The sequence below is a fragment of the Paralichthys olivaceus genome, chromosome 9 (assembly GCF_024713975.1).
Source record: "Paralichthys olivaceus isolate ysfri-2021 chromosome 9, ASM2471397v2, whole genome shotgun sequence".
Lineage (NCBI taxonomy): Eukaryota > Metazoa > Chordata > Actinopteri > Pleuronectiformes > Paralichthyidae > Paralichthys > Paralichthys olivaceus.
The window spans coordinates 6601712-6620788 of NC_091101.1; the positions used below are offsets into that span (position 1 = coordinate 6601712).

The 19077-nt window shown below is 39.9% G+C and overlaps 1 protein-coding gene across 2 annotated transcripts; it reads left to right on the forward strand.

Annotated features, from left to right (window-relative positions):
• The first annotated feature begins 3372 nt into the window (after window positions 1-3372).
• LOC109629029 (centrosome and spindle pole-associated protein 1) lies at window positions 3373-18647 on the forward strand. 2 transcript variants are annotated; one of them, XM_069531874.1, is made up of 29 exons: window positions 3373-3509; window positions 4166-4292; window positions 4730-4802; window positions 5012-5109; window positions 5777-5842; window positions 6273-6580; window positions 6690-6778; window positions 6930-7026; window positions 7538-7595; window positions 8106-8383; window positions 8541-8656; window positions 8771-8912; window positions 9469-9580; window positions 10506-10544; window positions 11501-11648; window positions 11843-11971; window positions 12706-12818; window positions 13049-13198; window positions 13316-13459; window positions 14183-14296; window positions 14480-14546; window positions 14872-14998; window positions 15528-15667; window positions 15749-15874; window positions 16054-16094; window positions 16232-16292; window positions 17165-17274; window positions 17403-17550; window positions 18229-18647. In XM_069531874.1, the coding sequence occupies exons 2-29, from the start codon at window positions 4188-4190 to the stop codon at window positions 18396-18398; spliced, it is 3369 nt and encodes a 1122-aa protein (XP_069387975.1). In that variant the 5' UTR covers window positions 3373-3509; window positions 4166-4187; the 3' UTR covers window positions 18399-18647. The 2 variants fall into 2 exon arrangements, with proteins under 2 accessions (XP_069387975.1, XP_019942477.2); XM_020086918.2 differs by lacking the exon at window positions 10506-10544.
• Window positions 18648-19077: the final 430 nt, after the last annotated feature.

Consider the following 19077-nt stretch of genomic DNA (forward strand, 5'->3'; position numbering starts at 1 on the left):
CAGATTGTTCCCAATGATTCAGTGTCCTGGAGCATATAACATCACTGAACAGCATAAAATATCACCGAGATAAGTTTCATTTTAAAATTCAGTATGTAGAATAATCTTTTTTTACCCCAGAAGGGCCCTTTATATTTACATTAAGGGGAACCTCTCAATGGAGGCCGCCATGTTTTTTACATTAGTCCAGACTGGACAAACTGAACACCTTTTGAGTTTTTATGACAATTAAAGGCTACCACAGGTTCTTTTTCATGTTTGGAAGGAGAGGGTGAGGTGAGGGGTGTTCAGCTGCAACATGCAACTTCAACACTAGATATCACAAAATTCTACACACTGTACTTTTAAAGATTTAGAGTGTAGGATTTTGTTACCTCTAGTGGTGAAGCTGCATATAGCAACCAACTGCATTCCCTTTGCCTAACCCTCATCTTGGACATGCCCTCAGTGTTTGGTTTGTCAGTTCTGAACTACAGTCGAAATATGGCGCTGCAACTTCACTCTGAATTCACTTGGATGAGAATCTATATGTTTCATAGAGAACATGATCAGGAGAGACCAGCGGACTCTGACGAACTCCAAACAAACAAACAGCAAACGTACTCAAAACTCATCTATTTTAAAAATGCATATGACCTGATTAGATGCAATCTGTCCTTGTCTCTGTTTCTGTCACCTTGAATATTTCTGTCTCACTTAAATATGTAAAACATCTTGGGGTCACCTGAAAGGCGCTATAAAAATTCAACTTCCTACACCTTGAATCAGTGAACTTGATGGTTCCAGAATGGTTGACCTGGAATGCAGAGCACAGCTACAAGTGATGCAGGCAAGATTTATTGGGGAGTTTAGGGATCTGGCAGGTGAAGGCTGAGGTCAAAGAGGAAAAGGTGATTTACAGGATGGAGACACTAAGGGTTTTGAGTAGGGGGTGACTGGTCAACAGGAGAATGAGCTCGGGAGCAGACTGATGAGACGGGAGGCTGAGATGAGTTGGAGACCAGTGAGATGAGCTGGTTATGGAGACGGCCACTGTGTGGTGAGTGATGCAGGCACAGTTGAGCAAACAAACATGAGATGATCCCAAAAATCAATCAATCAAGGTCAGTCAGAGTAAAGTAAAAATCCCGTTCAAGATGTAACAACTGAACTCACCACTATGCAGATGGCGAGTCCACAAAACCCTTTTGGAGTTTCAGGAGTTAACAGCCTACAGCCAAATTCAATACAATTGAAGTAAATGGCGACCGTGTCTTCAAATGTAAAAAAACAACAGAAAAAACATAAAATACCTCCAAACTGCTCCTGTGGTGTCATCCAAGTGTCAGACCATGTAGTTGCTCTCCTCCAGCTACGGCACCTTGGGGCTGCCTCTATGACGACACAACTCTGCTCTGATTGGCTGAAGGCTTCAGTGACACGCATGACATCTTATATTTTTGTTCTAAGAATTCAGATGTGTTTTCTGCTCCATTTATCCAAAAATGTAAGGTGTTAAAAGCTGAACCCTCTCTTTGGACCTACAAGATGTCCAACACAGGAACAATATCCACCTCTTACCTCGAAATTAAAGCTTTATTTATTATATAATAATATTTACATAAATGATTGTGTGAATATACAATATTCACTTCACATATAACCACTGGTAGTGTATATCTGTTGGTTTCTCTTTCTTACTGTTATGTTATTTCATGTGTGCCTTATTTTGTATTTCTAAAGTGCTGAGTAATAAAAAAGAAAAAGATTATCTCTATTTCACTATAAACTACAGTTTTAAATTTAACCTGAAAGAAAGTTCTCAATAAACGTTGTTGTTCATTTTATTCTTTCTTCAAAATCATGAGGATTTCCTAAACATCTGCAGCCTCCATGGAAGAGGATACAACAATGAAAGCAAGGTAATGAAAACATCACATTTTTTTGTTTTAAGTGATTATATATAGGAATAAAAATATCATTGTGAATGTTACGTCTATTGTGCAAATGGAACTTCCATACTGTCACAGTGGACCTTCCAAGGTGTGTTGTGCATACACAGCAAGTAACATCATGGGATAAACTCAAATGTTTCAGTGTAAATCATCAAAAAAAATATTTCTTGCTACTACTGTTAACAAGAAACTCAACATAAAGTGAGAAATTCATTGACACACGTGTTCCTAAACTGCATCTAAAAGTGTTGAGGGTTAAATCTCTCACTTCCCACTAAAAACATATTGGTGTGACAGGAACGTCTTTAGGCTGCAACAGTGTTTTCACAGGTCATGAATGCAACATGTGTTCCCTAAAGGGAGGGTGGTTGAGTCTAAACAAGGTGGGGGAGGGGGGAGGGGGGGTGTAGCGTGGGGACCAAGTGACGTCACACTGCTGAGTGGTGAGCTGTCACGTTACAGAGAATATAAGGCCAAAGACAGGAAGTGTATGATTGTCTTTAAAATAAAAGCATGCATGTCAATTCAATTTAAATTCAGTTTTATTTGCTTATAAATCAACATGCACTATCCCAAGGCACTTTACATCCAAGGCACTTTACATAGATTATTGCTTGAAGTTGCGGTTTGATGTTTTTGCAGGGCCCTAAATGTAGCCTCACAGTTTTTCTCAATTTCTAAGGCAAATGTTTTTTTTTACATCCTCTTTCAAAACAGTTAACACAGATCTCATAAAAGTATATTACTTTAACTATGCCAAACAAAAGCCAAATGTCACAGCTGCTAGAAATTACTTGTATATAAGTATGAATCTCTACTACATCAGTGTGAAGCTTTTGTTATCCATATCTAAAAGCACCACCTCTGCAGTGCCCTTTGCAAATGGTTTGAAAAGCTAGGGACAAGTCAACAGGACAAAAAGTACAAAAGACCACAAGTTGTGGTGTTTGGGGAGAAAATGTGCTTTTGTTGCATGTCTTCAATGTTTTGTGAGTGTCATTGAAGAAGCTGTGCTTCTGTTTCAGCCTGTGTGTAATAGCTTTGTGACTGGGAAGAACAATTACTATTCTTATATCACTTATATTATTACTGTAGCTGCTCCACATGGTGCTAATATGGAGCATGTGTGGTTGTAGTTACTTAAATTGCCACAAATTATTTTACCCATGGCAATAGGTTCAGTTAAAGCTCCAGCAGTGTTAGACTGAGAGCTTTCTCCTCATATCATCTGAACTGATCTGCACCACAATATCTGACAATGAAAAATAGACAAGTGATCATGTATAACTACCTTTAGGTTTTACTGAATGACATGAAACATTGTTCGAGCATAAAGTCTACTTAAAGTTTTTAGATGGATCAGAAATAATTTTAGCAAAGTATTGATCAATGTTAAAGTGCGTTGCAGCGTTTCGTCACATGGGCTTTTATTGTGACACTTGAAAGCGGAAGTCAGGTGTCTGTGATATGGTCGCCTGTGGTTTCAGGCTCACAGACGAGTCAAGCGGCGCCAACACTTGTCAGCGAGCTAACGTCTCCTTGTTCGGCCAGGTCGGAGCTGAGCCTCGCTCCATGGTAAGTCAGACTTCATACCAACCACAGGAAAACCCGCAGCCGCTCTCTGTTCATGAAGCTAATGGTGCGAGGGGCTAGCCGTTAGCTGAGGCTAGCTTCACTAGTTAATGTGCCCGCTCTTCACTTTGGGGGTTACCGCTCCTCGAAGCTAACAGGCTAGCTAACACAGCCGGGGATACTCCAGTGAACCGTGTGGCTCAGCGTGTGTTGAAGTTATCACCGGTTGTCATGACGACAGCCACAGGTATAATGAATAGCGCTGAATTAGCAGCTGAACGCATTTACCGTGGTTGCCTGACAACGGGAAATTAAAGAGACAGTGTCATTATCAACTTGGCAGAGAATCGTGGAAAGTCGTTATCAGTATGATATGAAATAACATGTATGGATGTCTTGTATGTTTCAGCTGGTCAGGCTCATATCATGTAAACTTGATGGGGATTGAATGAATTAGCTGCTGTTTGTTTGAGATCTAATCTCTCATCGTTTCTCCATTACACATTATTAGGCTTGCACAGTTGTGATCATTACTTCCTGTGGATGAACACATCAGGTTTTCACCCTGGAATCTCTTTAACATCTGAACTGTTAAATATTGTTTTAGTTTTTTTTTTTGAGGAATGTTAAGAATCCAAAACTTTTGTGTGTGTCCTCAGCTGGGTTGTGTAACTTAGTGTAATGGAGATGGATGACAAGCTGGAGAACTTCATCAGGGAGCGGAAGGCGAGAGTGGCCGAGGATAAAGCCAGTCTACAACAAGACCCTCCTTACATGGAAATAAAGGTCATTAAATTAGGGTTCCTCACACATTGTTTATGAAGTGCTCTGAATTCTTACATTTATTTTGATATATTCACATAGATTTAAACCCTGTAGCTCATCCAGTAAAATGCATTTATTTTTAAGCCGAACTCAGTAATGGTCTGAAAGAGTCACAAGCATCAGTGATGCAAGATATTTGCAGAATGTGCATGGAAGCATGTTCTGTGCTGATACCAGTGGGATTGATTTGACACAGGTGGATTAGGGCTGGAGTAGATAATTTATCTTTCCCAATAGTTTTATTACAGCCATTATTAGGAACATTAACAGCCATATCAAAATGAGTGCCTATTAGTATTAGTTAGGTAAGAAAAGGAAGTGTGGAACGACCCTTTAGCAGTGATCCTGTTGTTTTCTGGTTGTTTTATACATGATGTTCCTCTATATTGCACGGACAGGCAAAACCCCACAGAGCCTATGAGTCAACTGTTAAGGAGAACATCCCCCCCAAGTCTGTTGCACAGAGAAAAGGTACATCACCACATTCACTCCTTTAATTCTTAATTGTTAAAAGATTCTTTTCCTAAGCAAATATCTTACATGTATCATTAACAGTTACCTAAAGTGAATTTTTGTCATGTAAACAATGGTTTTCAGAGTAGATTTATCTTTAAGGTAGCATTTTTTGACATGAATCTCTTGACCTTGTTTCTCTGGGAAATATTGATGTGATTTATCAGAGGAGAGTTTGGGTCTGCCGCTCGGTGTGGAATACGAGAGGAAGAAGCAGAGGCTGCAGCATGAGCTGCGTATGGACTACAGGCAATACATGGCTCAGGTGACTTCTTTTGTTTGTTTTAAATAGCTGTTAAGTTACAGGAAAATTTGAAATATTATTCTCTTGTATTATAAGCTATATATCTCCTGCACAGTTATCCACTTTAACCACTGTAGTCAAATCTGTGTGGTGTTCGCTGTGATCAGAGCTGGAGCCAATGAAATTTGCATTTTTATGTTGATGTTGTATGTGGCCAACAGTGGTTTTCATTATCTTTTTAACTCTTCCAAATTAGGTGGGGTATCCTTTGCAACTCTCAGTATCCCATAATCCATGTAGTGTTCAGTTATTGTTGTTAAGTTTCACATCACCATGCTGTGTTTGCTGATTCAAGTGGGTAACAGACATGAAAACGCAGTAGGATGTCATTAATACAGAAACCCAGCATAAACTTCTCCTCTCATGTTCGGGATATTTTATTCATCACATTGGTATTGAAAATGCAGTATATAAAAATACAATATATAATAAAAGTAGGAATCACTTAGACTAACATTACATGTGGGTACATTTGAGGATCCAGCATTTGGGATGGGACCCATCTATTAACTTCTTTTAGATTTCAGTTGTAGGTTGATCCGTAGGTTCACACCAACTTTATTGTTGTACCTGTGTTGGAGTGTATATTCAAAATGTTGGATCATGACAGGAACATTTTATGTTACAGAAAAAACACTTTGACCGTGCAGAGCCTGGTCCACTTAATCCCCTCAACAACAGGGCGTGTGTCAAGGTAACTACTTCTCTTTAGTGACATTATGATATCAGTTGATCTCAAAATCTGATTCAGTTTCTGGTATTTCACTAAATTACCTAAGAATTAAGAATGTCTAATAAAATGGCTAAATCTCATTATTTCTGGATGGCTGCTAAAATATATGGAAGAGGAAAGGAATGAGTAAAACAGAAATCAAGTGCTATTTTATTCTTCATGGACTGAGGTTTATTGAAAGATCTAAATGCCTCTTTGTTTCCCAGTGTCCATAAATGCGTAGTGTTCTTATGTCCATCTGGTGACCCCCAGAAATGATCCATAATCCCCAGGTTTCTCTAAACCAGTGTAGGCAGAACAATGGATATAGATCAAATAAAATAAAAAATATGTATCTTGTGATGCTCTCCTCACACCCTAACATTGCCTTTTAAAATTATGTTTCTTCCAGCAACACCTTGAAGACCGCGTTCCCATACTGCCGGCCTCATCTCGGAGGGATGCAGCCACTCTAACAGAGGACAGTAGGGGGCTGCACAGGGCTCTGCACCTCGCTGAGGCTAAGACCCTCTGTCCTGAGGACGAAGAGCAGCAGTCGCCACTGGCTTTTAGGCATCACGGCAGGCTGGGGAGGCCAGTGGAGCTGGAATCAGAGGAAGATGAGTATTTAAAGGAGGAGCTGATGGAAGGCAGAAGACAAAGATATACAGGGACTGAGGCCAGTTATGAGAAGAGACAAACCAATAAGACTGATGGCAGGTAGCTGGGAAAATTATACATCGTTTCTTTATGTGTGTTCTTTAAATGCATTGTTTGTCTGTATTCATCTATTTCACCATCAATCAGTTTTTTTTGTATCTTCCCTCAGGGAGAAGAAGGAGAATCCATTCAACTTTGCCAGAGAGGGCAGGAGATCGAAAACACAGGATGCTGAGTTTGCTACTGGTCTTTTAATAGGTTAAAAAATGTTGTCTATTAAGCAACTGAACATTTTGTTTTAAAAAAAAAAATAAAGGTCCAACATTTGTTGAACATTGACTTATACTTTAAAAACTTTTTTAAAGCTTTTGCCAATTTTGCCAATTTCATCTGTGTCTCAATCTTTCAGGAGCAGCAGATACAGATGAGGCTTTGCAGAGAAGGAAAGAACGTTACAGACAGGAGCTGCAGGAGCAGATCGCTGAACAACACAGGAACAAGAAAAGGTACTCTGTCAGTGGCCGTTGTTCTGTTCAATATAACACCTGTTTAGAGACGTATGATAGACGGGCTTCTGAAAGGTTGAATGTCCTTTTCAAGAGAGATGGGCAGCTGCCATCCAGAGCTTGGAATCTTCTTAAAGTGCCATTGAGCAAATTGCTGCGCCGTCTCTTGAACATCCCTGTTTATGTAATAAAATACTTACCATTGCTAAGTCTGCTTAACATTAATAATTCTGTAGGACAGAGGCTCTGAATTCCCCCCCCCCCCATGTTTCTTGGAATAATTTGACATAGCCTATATTTTCAACATTTCTTTTTAGTTATGTGAAAGAACAACAGTGTCTTAGAAAGACAGATGTGTATTAAAAATATTTTCACCAACACAGAACACCCATACATCATGATCATTTTAATGGATGAATGTGGAAACATTTCATGGACCACCTGGCAGTGTTCCTCGGATCCTTATTTTAGAACCACTGCTGTAAGAAGTATGTTTGTGTCCTTGTTGCAGGGAGAAAGATTTGGAGCTGAAAGTTGCTGCGACGGGAATGAATGATCCTGAGAAAAAGGTCAGCTGACAGCTAACTTTTAGTTTCAGTAAAATATTACTTTTAAAGGTCATGTAAGTTTCTGCTGTTGCTGCATGGCTAAAGTTAGCGTTAGAAGTTGTTTACTTAACTGTCAGGAAGAAATGTTATAAGCTCAGCATCAAGCTGAGGCTCATTAGAATGCGTCCTGAATGTGTCTCCTGTGACCACTTGTGTTCAGATCTCACTACCCCACTCTATGTGAATAAACTTGTTGTTTAATTTGTGTTTGCAAAAAACAATAATGGTTTAAGCCCAGTCTGAGTTTACACTTGTCCAATGACAATGTGTTTGTGTGTTACTACGAGTAGGAGAGAGAGAAAAAGCCAGCAAGTCAGGAGGGGCTGAATAAATAATGGACTCCAAAAAAATCTATTATGAAGAAAACTTATACCCATTTAAAAAAATAGAAACCATTATGTGTTTATCAGTGATGCTATTTTGGACACAAGAATGAATTTTATCCCTGTTTTCTCCTGATCCACAAACCAGCCGGACCGAATCAGGCAGTTTGGACTGAGCAGGAGAAAATATCTTCAGGTTTCAGAGCCTTCAGCAACAGGACAGAGTGAATCATTGTTGAGAGGTTTACACAATAATGAGAAGATTGGTGTTCGAGAAAGAGAAACATCTCCTCCTGAGCAGCCTCATGTGGCCTTCCAGTCCCCTCTGCTCGAGTACAGCTCTGCCCTGGGTCTGGGAGGTGGAGGTCTGTCTCCCAGCAGTCAGCCTGCTGCCCCCTCCTTCCCCAGAGCCATGGACACTCCAAGGTATACCATCAGCCTGCATATAGCTGTGGACAGGATGGCTGTTTTGATTGATCATTATCAAAATGATTTGTTATGTGTGTATGTAATCAATGAAAAACTGCCAGAAAACTAACAATTACAGAAAGGTCTGGATTTGAACATAACCCTGTGTCTCCAGAATGCCTCTGTTCGCTCCACATCCTCCCTCAACACTCACTGAAACCTACAGGAGCCTGTATGCTGAGCCCCACTGCTATGGCAACAGAAACCTGCTTGACCCAAACATGGCCTACTGTGAGTATTGGTTTCCTCTTTTACACAAGGTTAAAATAAGTTTTTAGTAAACTATATTAAAAAACTTAATTTAGTTGTATCATCATGATTTCATCATTATTTTTTTCTGTGCAGATGGTCATTTGTCTGTTCCTGGCGCTGGCCTTCCAATCTCCTACTGGAACATACCACCAGGGGGTGCTGTACCCAGTCAGCTTGGTAACCACAGTCCTCATAATCAACACAGTGGCAGCAGCGTCCCTGAACCACCATTACAGTAAATATCTCCTCTTCAGTTTGAGCATGTTGGCTAAGAAAGCAAGCTGAGACAATTCATAATTATTGTTATTATTATCATGATGTGTTCCTGTCAACTTAACTAATGTCTTTTAGTGAAATGGTTTTGCTGTATTTGTGTGTGTAATTTCTCTTTAAAAAAGTGAGAAGAAGGGACATGACGGTAACTCATACTCGTGTTACTTATGCATTTAATGTCGCCAAGTTAAGATAAACCCACTAAGAACTATAGTGCAGAATAAAAACACATCCCAAACCTATTTGCATTGTATGAAGCCTCCTAAACCCCGTGGGTTTTCTGAAGAGCTGACAGAATTGCCAACGTTTACAAGAACTTTAAGTTCCCAGCCTCTGAAGCAGACATGAAATAAAAACACATTTGATAGGTAAAACATTTGCCTTTCATTGTAAGTCATTGCTTTTTCCCACTCTCCGTTGCTTAGATCAGCTGAAATTCTACTTTGAAAAAGTAAGAGGAGTAAAAGGAGAAATCTTGATAACATGTGTGCACTGTTTTTCTTTAACTCCGCAAAAAGGCCCGGCATTGAAACTGCTACAGTGGACTCACACGTCAGTGTTTTCCCTTCAGAGAGTTCCAAGTCAAACAGAAAGAGGATCTTAAACTACAGAGACGCTCTCAAAGAACAGGTAGGTCAACTCATTTTGAGCCTACTCTTGAAAAACATTGTTTTCTTAGATTTGGGTTAATCCTCCCACTGCCTTCAACATCCTTTAGAATAAACATTTTCCTTTTAAAAAAAAATTAAATAAAAAAATAAAAAATTGGAAGGAACAAAATGAACTAAGCAGGGTTTCCCCAACAGCCAGCTGCAGCAAGCTGCTTCAGGATCACAGAGAGCACATTGTGAATCTGGTATCCTTGTAACGTGCCGTATTATCCTGCCACATGTCCTTCCTCCTCATTCCCCCACTGACCCGTTAAGAATAAACACCATCACTAGTCAAAAGTTATCAGGATCTGAACATTACTGAAGTTTACTTGGTTTGTTTGATTGGCTCCAGAGTTTATGAAACAGGTATTTAAACATATTGAAAAAAATTATTAACTCAACAAATGTGATCGTTTTTCTAAACGACAGAGACGGGCAGACACATCCTGCCCCAGCTGCTTAAAAAAATCATTGGGGAAACACTGATTAAGGTAACTTATCATCAGACAAGTTAATCAATTGAATTACCAATGAGTTTTTTTTAAGAGTAAATCCAAAGGGTTATCTTTCATTGATTTGAGGGAACTTCATTAAAATCCCAAACAAGAAACTCTCTGTTCTTAACATTGCAGAGTGTGGCTGTGAGTGTGTTCTACATTTAGAGTTGATTTGTAAATGTGGTTAACACTTAAAGATTAGGCTTTTGGACTTTGATAGTTACAGATAATTTCCATCGGAAATTTGATTTAGGTTGTTGGATAACACTTGTAAAATAGTTTGTGTATGAGCAGTGTCATCTTGGCACTGGTCCTTGGTTGGAAAAAGCAGTAGCAGAGAGTTCAAAGCAGGAATAGTGTCAGATAAATGAATTCACTGTATCCTAGTCTGTGGTATGTTGGCAGGAAACCCCCAGGAGAGGGAGCAACGATTTTTGCAACAAGGTAAAATAGATTTAGTTAAGACTCTAAAGATTTAGTGCAAGTTAAGTTAGACTGTTAGATCCTTGTTAATCTGTTGTTATAGTTGGTGGTAGAAGTAATTGTGAGCACATGTACAAGAGTGAGTTCATGCTGCAGTGCCTCCTCATTCCCCTCCCTCCTAGTTTCCCTCTAAATAACAATCCTCTCTACTTTGCTTTCCCAGCTTGTTAGCTTTAGCCAGGCATTTCTGCAACACACACAATCACTGCAGGGTCACACAAACCTTTTTCAGCTACTCATTGTTTACTGTGGTTGAGTGCCATGTGCTGTAAGACCTCTGCTCTTATTAAACAAGTCATCAGCCATCTTTGCTGTCCTTGAGATTCAAGTTTCACAGTCAGGATTAGTGGTACCCGCTGTACCTTTGTTTTTCAACCTTGATGACATTTGTAACACATGATTGACGCAAAACTGAAAAAACAAAAAAGAATAGAAATAATTCGATTTGCGACATAATCTTTTAAATCTCTTTTCAATAAAGCTTCAGTTCAATACTCGCTGTGTAATAGATTTAAAACATGTGATGCAGTATTATTACATTGATACCATGACAATAGTAACTGCTCTACATCCTAATGCAAAGGTGGGAACTTAAACATTTTTTTAAAATTTGCATGGGGCATAGAACATTCAAGCATACCCAATTATCTCCAAAGTGACTGTTGAGGTAAATATATAAAGCAATAATATAATTATAAAGCAATTCCAATAAAAAAAAAACAAACGTATCTGTAAACAATTTCTGACATTTGAAATGTGACAGATTCAGGAGCAGCATTTAAATATTTATTAATATATTATTAAATTAGCTTATGACTAAATGCATCCCTGTGTGAGCTGGAGAAATCATATAGCTTTAAGGAGAATTATGCACTGATAACTTAAGTTACTGTGTTGTAAGAAATTCTGTCCTGTAGATCCAGGAGCAGCAGGAAAGGAGACGTCTGGAGAGGGAGGAGAAAGAGCGACATGAGTCACAGCTGGAGGCCTACATGAAGAACCACCAGCCATGGGGTCGAGGTGGAGGAGGAGCCCCTCTCAGAGACAGCACAGGAAATCTAATTGGTAGGTCTCAACTTGCATCGTCTTTTTATTTTATAACATACAATTTTGGGCTTGGCAATAAACCAAAGCAAAAACCTTAGAGCAAGAAATCAGTCTTATACTTATCTTGATATATTTTTATTTTATGTCTCCCAGCCCTAATCCAATTCCTCTACAAAAAGTCATGTTTCTAACTCACTGTTTCTGTTGCTCAGCTGACCTCCACCAGATGCACAAGGTGAATGAGGAGGTGTACACCAACCCGGAGCAATGGCAGAGGAAAGCCACTGCTGCCGTGATGGCACGACAGACAGAGCAACCTGACCCCAACGAGAGAGTCTCCGGTACCATTGCCAGATTACTAATCTAAGATGATACCTTATCTAGGTTCTGATGTTGAATCGATAATAGAGTATTACATTCATTACTGTTTACATGTTACAGAGCACAGTCAGACATATGACTGTGTTATTGTCTTTTTCAGATTAATATCAGAATCTTGGTTTCCATGTAAATGTGTCTAGTGTTTTGCAGTTGGAACGTTTAGCATCACATTTATCAACTGGGGAAATGAAGGTGTTATGGATGGAGCTCATGATAATAATATGATGATATAATAATTATACTTTTTATATGTAAAGTGCTTTTAACAATGCTCAAAGACACTTTAAGGGATTACAAAAACAAAAATGGATAAATATTATTAAATGATATAAATATAATAAGAAAATACACATCATAATCCCACATTGAAATATAAGATACCTGTCACAATCCATTTACTACTGGGTGACTACATAGAAACCAATACGGTGGGAAAATATAATGACACTGTTAAATCCTTTCACACAGTCACAAAGCACAATAAAAGACAGACGCTTAGATGCTGTCTGCCACTATCTGTAGCTCATTCCCATCGAAATACACAAACATAATATTTGCGTCTCACCTGATATATTAACAATATCAACAAAACATGGGTCTTAAGATCTTTTCCTTTATCTTCAACTATTTCAGAGAAGAAAGTTCTTTGGATTTCAGACTCACAGTTAAATTCCGTCATGTCCTCTTTGTGCAGGTTTCACACATGTCCATACCCCCCAGTTTGCCAGAGGCAATGTGTTCGCCAACCAGCCCACCCAGCACCAGCTCCATGAGCAGGACAAGTACAAAGCTTACCTCAAACAGCAGGTACTGCTTCAAACAGCCGGTGCTGCCTTGTCTAGCATCACTTCTGCTGCCAGCTGAAAACCCTTTGGAGGTTTTCTTCTCTGCAAATTGAACTTGCTGCCTGTGGAATCATGCAACTAAAAATTGAGTTTACTAGAGCTGGAAGTAGCTTTTGTTTCCTTCCTCGAGAGAATTGTCCCAGTGCAAGTGATGTTCATTGGCTTTGTTTCCCTTTTTTGGTTTTTCAACAGATTGAGGAGAAAATGCTTAAAAAGGCAGAGGAGAGGGAGAAGACCAGACTGGAGGAGGAGAAGGAGGAGAAGAGGCTGGCAGAGCAGAGAGCTCGCATCCAGAGGGAGTACGAGGAAGAAGAAGAGAAGAAAAAACGAAAGGAAAAGGAGGTAAGGTACTAAAGAAAAGCGCCTTTGGCAGGTTTTTTTCTTAATGGTGAAAAATTCCGATCCTTTTCCACTAGAATACAGGAAAACAGTATAAATCTCTCACTGCCTGTCACTCAGCAAAAGGCCAAGAACGAAGAGCTGATTCAGCTGGCTGAACAGAGGAAGAAGGAAGCTGAGAGGAGGAAGAAGGAAGCAGAGGAGAAGGAGAATGCAGCACTAAGAAAGCAGAATGAGGTGGAGAGACAGACCCGGGTGGAGCAGGTTGGTTCTCTGACCCATAGACTGTAACATGATGGTTTCCCAAAAGTGAAGCCAAAGAGTTTTGATGTGGCTGCAGTGCATGTCATAAACCCCGGCTCCTCCAAGACGTGTCATCATCTTTATTTACAGACTTCAACAAAAAATACAAAGATATGTAATTACAATTTTAAACAGTGTTGTACTCTTATGATGCAGTAATTTATTCAGTAACCAATTTCCAAGGTATATACCTATTAATAATTTCCCTGTGCTTACAGTTACACAACAGTGACAATAATTATCTTCTCCCTGATATTGACCAAAGGATTTTTTCTAGAGCAGCAATGACCATGATCCATCCGATCAAAGTTTTTACAGTAATGTTCCAAGTTGCAACAAAGAGAATTAATATTTCTTCTGCTTTTCTTAAGAATGAATTTTGACGGGTGTATTTATCTGAACCCCGATTGGCAAGCAGGGATGGACTATGTAAAAGGAGAGTACAGCCATAACTACATAATATTTTAACATTCAGTCCATCAAACACCACATCTGACAGTTCCCATCTTTGCTGAATAATTTTTATCTGAAGTAAATAAGATTTGTTGTTAGATTGCCATTTTTCTGTGTTTTGTTCCAATTCAAGACAAACTGAAACAGAGGTTTTTATCAAAGTATCAGGCTGAATTCAATTAACCATGGTCACATTATAATGTTGTTATTTGGTGACTGTCTTTTCTTCAGGTATTCAGGGAGCCTTCGCCTCCAATCCCAACCCTGCAGAAGAAACATGCGTCACACCGATACACCCCCAGACCCCCTACTGTGGACAGCCAACGCTCCACTGCTCCCCTGTCTGTGAGTGGCACACGCAGAGTACGCAAACTGTACAAAATGTATCTCTACAGTTATTCCTAAGTATCAGTTTGGTTCCATTTGAGTTGTTTTAGTTCCTTAACAACTTCCTCTTGGATTAATAAAGGTAATTTGTGTTTTCTCCCTTTATTTTCATACCTTCTCACTCATCTCTCTGTGTTTCAGGAGCGTTCTTCGTCTGGTCTCCAGTCACCTCCTGTCCCTGCTTGTAAAAACAAGCTTCGAGCTACAGGTACTATACACACACACATACACACACACACACACACACACACACACACACACACACACACACACACACACACACACACACACACACACACACTTGATCTACAGTATATGTGTCAGTTACGATGGGCATTTCGAAAGGAATAAAACAAATAATTTGAGCAAACAACTCAAATCTGTAGTGTCTTAGTACCACTGATTCTATCTATTGACCTCATTGTGTGCATCGTGCATCTTTAATTTTTCGTGTCTCTAAAGTTTCGTACTGATAACTGGCATTGGGAGTGGAATCACTTTATCAGATGCTGTGTGCGTGCGTGTGTGTTCAGGTGACCAGCGTGACGTGTTCAGCGAGCTGTCAGCTTTGCGTCGGCAGCTTCGCTGTGAACAAAGGCGGTTGGAGGGTCATCTGCAGCAGGATGACTGGGAGGAGTTAGACTCTCCACTGAGTGACAGGTGAGAGCTGGCAGATGCATCACGCTGAAACATTCCATTTATCACAGTAAGTGCAGGATTTTGTAGACATATTACACTGAGTGTATCTGTCTCTGTCTACCTGTATTCAATGCCCAAGGCCGTTGAATATTGTTATGGATCAGTCAGCTGGACGATGTCTTGATAGTTTCTTTCTGTGGTTCTCAAACAGGAAGACTTATACACAGGTCCCCGTACCCCGGTGTTGAGTTTCTATCACTGCTGATCAGAGCTTGCTGATTGTATCCAGTCTGATTGCAGACAAAAGCCAGATGTTAGCGGGTATTTGACCAGTGCAAAATAACTTGTTCATGATTCACAGCAGTTTAAAGTAATGGTGAACAGATGAAATAGATAAATTGTGAAAGTGATGGATAGAAGATTGAAATATATGGTGATGTCATTGAAGGACTACTTCAGTTGTGTTGCACTTTGTCTCAGATTTTTTGGGTAATGTTAAGTATTCTGCTGTGCCATTGGAGTGACATTTTGTGCCGCTTTAACTGTCCAGACATCAGGAGCGCCCCCTGGTAGATGTGTTCGATATGGCCAGGCTGCGGCTCCAAGCTCCAGTCCGAAGACCCAACTCCAGAAACATGGAGCCGGGAAACCTGCTGCGGATCCACGACTCCCTTCAGCTCAAATACACAGGTAGCACACCGGTTAGAGGATTCTTAACTGCAAATCAACATTATGGGTCATAAAGTGTTGCTATGTTCATTTGTGAGTCAGACAGGAAGTCGAGGCTTGGCTCCGGTGATGTTCCACTGGAGGAAGTGGGTGTGAGCAGCAGGAGAAGATACGACCACAGGGATCCAGCTCAGCAGTTTAGCAGCCAGAGGACGACAGCCCAGGACGGTTAGAACTGCTCACATATAATTATTTAAGTTGAAAGCTGAAAAATTATTTTCTAATGTGGATTTTTAGAATGAAAATTCTTCATGTCAATATTTATACTTTGTGATCTGTATCTAGAACGGTGACGTTTACAGCTCTTTGCATTTACATCTTGTTTAAACAATGCACTTGTGTTCTAGATTATTTTGACCTGTCCCCTCCACATCAAAATGATTATCTGGTGAGTTTAATATGCTGCCTGTGCTTGGGGAATTCTGCAAAATTCTGCTTCAGAAATTCTCTTCATGGTACATATTCACTGTTTCCATAAACTATAACTTTTAGAGATAATTTGTGAAAATGATGTGTGTGTTGCAGAGGAGTGTGATGGGGCGATCTAGAAGAGGTTCTCTGCTGGAGTCGGACAGAGTGTTCATTGGTAAGGCCCACGAAACATTGCTGTATACACGTGTGTAGGCAACCAGCTGCGTTGAGAACATTATGGTGCATGTACTTGCTTGGGTATTAAAGGGATAGTTCACCAAAAAATGAAAATTCACTCATTATCTACTCTAAATTATCTGGGCTACTTCGACTACTTTTATTTACTGTCAGCAGTTTTGTCACCATGTAGACCTTTAAAATATGGACTGTGGTTTAGTCAGAAAATGAATGTTTCGATACTTTAAACTGAATGAAATCTTCTGTAAACCTTCCTAAACTCATACTGTGGTTTAATATGTGAGTTGTAGAGCTCAAATCATCTTTATTCATGTGAAACAACTGGAGAGTGTATTTATAGATCTTTGAGATAATTTAAATAAAACCTTTAATTGATAAAAGTATCTCAAATCGATTATATGAATTAAATATATGTTGACAGAAAATGTCACTTTAAAAAGTGGTTTTAGAATCTGAAATCACCTGAAGTGTTTCACATTTATCATCGAGACTGTGGCAGCCATATTTGTCCCCTCACACCATTATGTTTTTAACATCCATGTGGACAATCAGAACTTAGTTTTAGCTGCAGTTGTGGCATGCAATGCAGATCCCTCGCTCACGTGAGAACCTCTCTGTCACTCTTAAACTGTGTACCTGTCACTCGCATTCTGTTGCATGTTAGAGTGACCTTTATGTGCATTCACGTGCACCCCTGTTACAGACAAAGATTTAATCAATTCTGTGGAAAACCAGACCTGGATGATGTAAATGCAAAAGAATGGAACCAAGTGGGATGTGTAGTGTAGCATATCCTCGAAATTTGGTTTGAGATGTCTACGACACATTTTTTCTTTTGTGTGTGTGTAGAGCCCCTTGGGGATGCCCTTCCAGTTCCCCGGTACCCAGACTTCCAGAGAACCTCCCATCTATCGGCCAGGGAGAGGAGGAGGCTGGCCAAACAGTCACAGCATCCTCAGGTACTACTCTGCTTCACGCAAAACACACACCTCACAGGTTTCTGACGTGTGTTGTGGTGTAGCCTGTAAACTCCACACCTACCATTATTATCACGATGTCTGATGTTGGTGTCCTGTGGTTGGTCCAGGAACGAGCTGCTTCCAGCCAGTGTATTGGCCAATATGACGACTACTCCACTCACACAGGTATAAGGCTGCGACAGGAGGTGGAGCACAGCGGGAGTCCAAACAGTAAAGGACATTTGACATCTCTCCGTCGTCGTGGTAACACAGCCGGTGAGCCTTGATATATTCATCTTCTGCTAGTCATCGTGTTTTGTGTAATAATTTCAGCTTTGCCACAAGAAGATGAATTAAAGGTAATCTTTCAGGAAAGTAGTGGATTCATTTTTTAGAGGTCTGAATTGAAATTCTTAACTAGAGCTGTAATTTCCAAAGCCAAGAGGTCATTATATTCAGCCAGCTTTCAAATGATCAGATTGAAGTTGAATAATATTTGCTGAAATATTTATGCAGCAAATATTTAGCCCTGTATTTGTCACCAAAAAGCATCTGATGGTAGTGATTTTCTATTATAGCAGAATAAATGAATTGCTGTCATGAGATTTTTATGTCTCCGTGCCGGTGACAAACAGTGTCTGGAGACATAATGTTTTTGTGTTGTCCGTCTCATTCCTGTGAATGCGATATCTCAAGAATGCCTTAATGGAGTTTACTAAAGTTTTGTACAAATATTCACTTGTACTCTCGGATGAACTGAGTCGATTTTGGTGCTCAAAGGTCAGGGTCATGGTGACCTCACAAAGCCCATGTTTTGCCCTGTCAAAGTGATATCTCTGTAACGCCATCAAGGAGTCCTTTCACATGTGGCACAAACATTCAAGGATTGATTTTGGTGCAATGTGTACTAATGCTTCAAGTGTTTGACTCTGTCTCCCTGCTTCTGTTCGTCAGGACCAGTGGGTCTGTCTGATGATGACTCCTCCCCTCCTCCGTTCTCTCGCAATCTTAACCATCAGTGCTCCATAGAAACTGTCGCCACAGATCCCTGGATGCGACCAGGGACATCGGACACTCTGAAATGTTTGGACCGTCCATCGAGGAGGGAGCGGTTGGCAACATAGGACTTAGTTTCTCAAACCTCTGAGGTTCCTTGTACTTTGGAAGGTCTGTAGTGACAGTGACTCCACTGTCTTTAAAGTGTTAGATGCTTTTACCTCATGGATTATATGACGGATGGATGTGTCAGTTTAAATCTCTGCAAAATGTACTTTTTAAAAAATGATTGTTTACATCAGTGAGAACATACATGTTTATATGGGCAACTGTTTGGCTAATGACTGAATTGTTGAATAAATTATTTTAATTATTAATTGTATTTTCCATCATTTGTCAATCTTAAATCTGAAAATCTGTGCTTTCAAAGCAAGTGAAGGAACCAGCCAATCTGCCTATGAGGTGACATCATCCTGCTTACATAAGTGACCTTTTCTAAACGACACAATTTAACTTAACTACAGACAAATGTATGGATTTGAACTTATTAAGGAACAAATATAGATTTCTGGGTTTATTTGCCACCCACTGTAGTTTTCAGCAGGTAAAGAAGCAGAGGAGAGTTCGCTGAACTGACAGTGTGGTGGCAAACACAGGACTCATGGGTTTTGATGCTGACTCTTTTGCTGCTGCATCAAAGGTGACATGAGAGCAAGAGTGAATTCAAATAAAAAAGCTCTAAGGATATTGTGTTTTCGTCATGGCTTGTATTTTGTTCAGCAGGATTATGCAAAAACTGCTGGACAA